At 46.5% G+C, this 5,143-nt stretch overlaps 1 protein-coding gene across 1 annotated transcript in view; it reads left to right on the top strand.

Moving 5' to 3' along the window:
* The window catches only part of LOC118326415 (axin-2-like), a gene marked incomplete in the record, with an annotated part of 15,432 nt that overhangs the window by 2,663 nt on the left and 7,626 nt on the right, over positions 1-5,143 (top strand). Inside the window, 2 exon segments of the mRNA XM_035659404.1 lie at positions 16-713; positions 3,229-3,369. Coding sequence (XP_035515297.1) covers positions 16-713; positions 3,229-3,369 — 839 coding nt within the window.

The following is a 5,143-nucleotide window of genomic DNA, read 5'->3' as shown; positions in this document are numbered from 1 at the left end:
AGAGCCCAGAGCAAGGTTAAAGATACCCCCGCTGCCGCCGCGCCTCCCGGCTCCACACCGCGGAGGAACGAGGATGGTCTCGGGGAGCCAGAGGGCAGCGCGTCCCCGGACTCGCCCCTAGTCCGGTGGACAAAGTCTCTGCATTTTCTCCTGGGCGACCAAGACGGCGCTCACCTCTTCAGGACCTTCTTGGAGCGGGAGAATTGCGTGGACACTTTGGACTTTTGGTTCGCCTGCAACGGCTTCAGGCAAATGGACTTAAAGGATACCAAAACGTTGCGAGTTGCCAAAGTTATTTTCAAGCGGTACATCGAGAACAACAGCATTGTCGCCAAGCAGCTGAAACCCGCCACCAAGACCTTCATAAGGGATAGTATTAAGAAACAACAAATAGACTCTGCCATGTTTGACCAGGCACAGACGGAAATTCAGTCCAACATGGAAGAGAATGCATACCAGATGTTTTTGACCTCTGACATATACCTCGAATATGTGCGCACCGGCTGCGAGAACGCGGCGTACATGAACCACGGCGGTCTCGGCAGCCTCAAGCTGATGTGCGGATACCTTCCTCCTCTCATGGAGGAAGAGGAGTGGAGTTGTAACGACCTGAAGGCAAAAGCATTAGGGTCTGTGGTTGGACTGTCTGCGAAAACCCTGAGGGCTACTGCTACCATCCGGACAGCAGCTGAAGTGCTGGAGAACAGTTGCAGGTAAGAGCTCACCTAGAGCACGCATGCCCCTCTTAGTACATCTTAGTGAGTGCATGTCGATTATTTTTTTTTTTTTTTTAGTGTTGCTCACCCTCCTCCTGATCACCATTCCTTCATTAGTGAAAACTAATGTGAATGTGTGGCAGTTATTTCACAAATGCCTCAGAGAGAGATAAAGGCACTTGATCAAAGGCTCTCAGAGGAACATGCCTGTATATTTGTGCCCTCCTGCCTTGCAGTTAGTCAAGGGGTTGGAGGGGTGGAGGGGCGGGGTGGGTACAAAACATCAATGGATCTGAGCCTTCCTTTTAAGTAAATGGTGTCTTGCAGGCAGCCCTCTGCTGGCTTGCTCAAGTTTCCTGTGCTTTGAAACCCTTCCTCTGGTTCAGGCACGGATTCAGACACCAAGCCTCATGACTGTTACAGCGACATGAAACAGTATGATGCTATTGTAAAGTTATGCTGGATTTTCTCTTTTTTTCCTACTCACTAAGCCTTATAGTTAGATTGTACACTGTCACAAAATCTCCCTAACCCAACCAAACGCTAATACAGAGTTAAAAGAACTTGTGCAGTCAGTCTTATGCCAAGCGGAGATATTGTTCTCTTGGTCAGAGATGAAAGCAGAACTGTTTGTGGAAAGCATTTGGGCTTTTATCTTAAGAGTTCGTCCCACACATTGTCCAACAGCTGAAATCTTTTCAAGCCAGGAACATTTTCAAAAACTGGATTTTATGCATGAGCCTGCATCAAAGGGCACTTCAAAAGTTTTTCAACTTTCAACTACTTTGTCCTCACATCTGGACGCAATTGTTACTTAGAGGTTTGACAGTGTCTTTTTACTTTGGTTTTGTAGGAGAAGTGCAATTTATAGATAATCCGTACTTTCCCTGTCAAGTTAACTAAACAAACTAGAAATTCAAAACTGTCTCCAGCATGATTTTTTTTTGTAACAGTGTAACGACTAATTGATTAAGTCTAATAACTCAACTTAAACATTCCCTTGAGGATTTTATCCTTCATGTGAGCAGATGTCAGATAACATCATAGCACAGTTGGCCGTGTTGCGTCAGGAACCAATAAGCACAGAGTTTGTTGACATGTGGGCATCTCCTGGTTTCCTGGTGTGATCCCCTGCATTCTTGTTTTTCTTCTAAAAGAAAAGTGGGAGGGAGAGAGCCCTCTCTTTCTTCCTTCCGTCACCCGCTCTCTCCCCCTTTCCCCCTTTCCCCCTGCCCCTCACCATCTCTTTAGGTCAACCAATTTCCATCTCAAACATGTGGAACTAATTTTGCCACTGCACAGATTCCTTTTTTCCCCTCTTTTTGAGAAACCTCCAATGCTCAACTCCAAAGTGATAGAAAAACACAACAACAAAACATCCTTAGCTCAGTTCCGCAGCCTCAACCACTGATCCCACTTTGCCACAGATTGTGTGTGTGCGTCTCAGTGTTTTCCTTCCTCTTTCTTTTCTATCCAGCACTTTTATCTCTCCTTTTTGAAAAAAAAAAAATCTGTCTGACAGAGACTAAGCATGCTTTGGAGGGAGACAGGGAGAGACAAGAGGAGGGGAAGGGGGGAAGACAGGAAGGGGGGGATCATGAAAGAAAGAAAAGAGATGGAGAAAGGAGGGGGGGCAGAGAGCCCAGCTGTGCTAAATACCTGACTCTTTGCGCGGACCTTCCAAAGGTCAGGTTTGTGCTTGGGGCCTACGGCTTTAGTCATGCTGGGGTTCTCCTCTCAGCACTCCCGGCAGAAGGCATTCTCATAAAGAAAGGGGCCCTCCTTCCCCCTTTCCCTCTCTCCCTCCCTCTCTAAAGCTCAAGTTCCCCCTTCCTCTTCTTCCCTCCCTCTTCCTTGTCCACCCCCTTCACTACTGAAACAGGAATGCAACACAGCAGGAGAGAGTAGAAAGACAGAGAGGGAGACTTTAGAAAGGAAAGCAGGGGAGAGTGGGTAAAGGAGGGGCCCCAGACTGGATGATAGAAAGAGGGAGAGATAGAAGTGGGAGAGCATGGAGGAGAAAACACTTGAAGGAAAGAGAGAGTGGAGTTTCAGAGTGGAAAAGTGCAGGAGTGTGGGCCTGGGCCAAACAAAGGGGTGGAGATATAGCAAAGGAGAGAAAACGAAGGGAAATGCTGTTGTTCATTCACACACAGCAAGGCTGCTCACTTCACTGCAACCATCACCCCCCAAACACACAACCCCTGTACGTTAGGGAGGAGGGACATGAAAGAGAGTGAAAGAAAAAGAGAACCCATACCTCCATTTCTAATACTGTTGTCACATTCCTCAGGCCCCAAAGTCTCATGATAGTGACTCTAATTACATAAATCTGCAGAGAACGTCACCAAAACAAACTCCAAGCTGTCACGTTTGCTTTTAAAATCTGATCAAATGAACAACAAAAGGAAACATAGAGCAAATAAACTTTATTCTCCACTGTCTTCACTTTACACCCCAACTGAGAGAGATATCACATTAAAACTCGGCTGTTTCCCTGGGTCTTTTGCAGGTCCCACCGTCGAGGAGACCCTGCCAGTCCCTACTTTGTCAACTCTGGCTACATTTTTGCCCCTGCCACCAGTGCCAATGACAGCGAGATCTCCAGTGATGCCACGACAGACGATTCCATGTCCATGACGGACAGTAGTGTGTAAGTGTATTTAGTTTTTATTGAAATCAAAAAGTTGGCAGGTCAGTTTCATTCCAGTCCACCTTGCTTTGGAGGTAATGTAGCAACTTCAAAAGGCTCATTTCCATTCAGCTGATCCTGGCCAAAGCTCTGTGAATTTTAGTATTTCCATAGTATCTAAACGTGCCTGGACCAGAGTTCAGTCAACACCTTTCCAGGAAAAAGTCTATGGGTGAGAATCAAAATATTTGGCATTGTCGTTCAACAGACTCAGCTTTTCTTGGGGCCAGGCTGCACTGTTGCAAAATAATGGTCTGTAATGTATTTTAATTATCGTCTATGATTGACTCCAGGTAACTCTATTAATGTGTAGTTGTTACTGTGGCCTCCGGGGAGATAACTCTGGGAAAGTCATTATGTCTGAAGACCTTTTGAAGTTTATTCTGATGCGTTACAGGCTGTAGAGAAGGGAGAAAAAAATGAGAACGTCTTGATGTGGGTGGGGGCGTTGCCTCATTTTCCTCAAAGTTGAAATGTATCCATCCCACCCACCCTTCTGCCACAACAGACTTGTTTTTTTCATATTATCTAATCGCTTTTTCCCTTTGAAGAGCTGGAGGAGAGGGGGAGGGAAGTGGCCATTCGGGCCTCAAGACAAACTCATTGAAAAATGTTGGCACCAAATGAAAGGAGGCTTACTCACATGGTGGGTCGGTTTCCTGCCACTGGCCTCTGCGGCGTGCTGAGATCATGTGTCTGTGAGGCTTTCACAGGGGTTACTCATTTCTAGACCTTGGGACGAGGCATGAGGAACTCCCCCTGGCCAGACTAGGGCACCCCCAAAAAAATCACCTCCACCCACCCGAACCCTCCACAGCTTCTTTCCTCCACCCTCCAGAGCCAATAGCAGGAGTGGTTAGGCTCGAAGTGCAAGGCAGTGAGAAAATAAAGTGCATGGAGTATAAAGGGCTTAACTGAATCGCTTTCAGCCTATTGTTAGGTGAGGGGAGCTTAGGGGGATAAGAGGGTGGCTGGCTGCTTTGAAAATGACTTGCACAACTGAATAGGAGATCCCCATAAAGTAAGGGCCCATGAAACCATGAAAGAGTCCACGGCTGTTTTCTCTTCCCCAACGTGGACAAAGCACCCAGCCGTCACATGGTTCACCAGGGTGGGGACAGTTTGGATTGATAAAAACATTGTTAGTGATTGGGAAGTTGGCGAGCTTTGTGTGGGAATAATGTTTTGCCGCGCAACTTTTGGGTGCTTGTTAGCGCACAAGTTCCTCTGGGCTGTTGAGTTTTACTTTTGAAGAGTTTCCTGTGTTTCTTCCTGCGCCTTGAGGGATGATGGCTTGTAGTCTCAAGGGTACAGTTTGTGAAGCATTGATTTTGGTAGTAGGCCCCGCTTACAAGAATCTTACTGCAACACGGGTGATATCGGCAGCTTGGCTCCATTATCTGTTCTTCTTGACAATGTCACTCTGAAATGTCACTTGCAGAACTTGTTTAGATGAATACAGAAGATCGAGTCTTTTTTGAACAGCATCATGTGTCAAAGTCATATTCTTTTAATAGTTCTCACCAAGGTCTTTGACACAGAGATCTCGGCTGTCCTTGTCCCCAGCTCTCTCGCCACCTCTAACTGATTTTAATAAAAAACGCAGCTTCTTCCTCTCTCATTCGGGGAACAATTTGATTAGTGTGTCCTTTTACAGTGGTTAAAAGGCACACTGCAAATTTGAATCTCATTTCCCAGATAAAGAACAAGAAGAGGAGGATTTGGGAAGGGTGGG

This window comes from Morone saxatilis, unplaced genomic scaffold, assembly GCF_004916995.1.
Source record: "Morone saxatilis isolate NCDOM2014 unplaced genomic scaffold, NCSU_SB_2.0 Contig17, whole genome shotgun sequence".
Lineage (NCBI taxonomy): Eukaryota > Metazoa > Chordata > Actinopteri > Moronidae > Morone > Morone saxatilis.
Note: the sequence above shows the minus strand (reverse complement) of the source record. Positions and strands in the feature narration are given on the sequence as shown.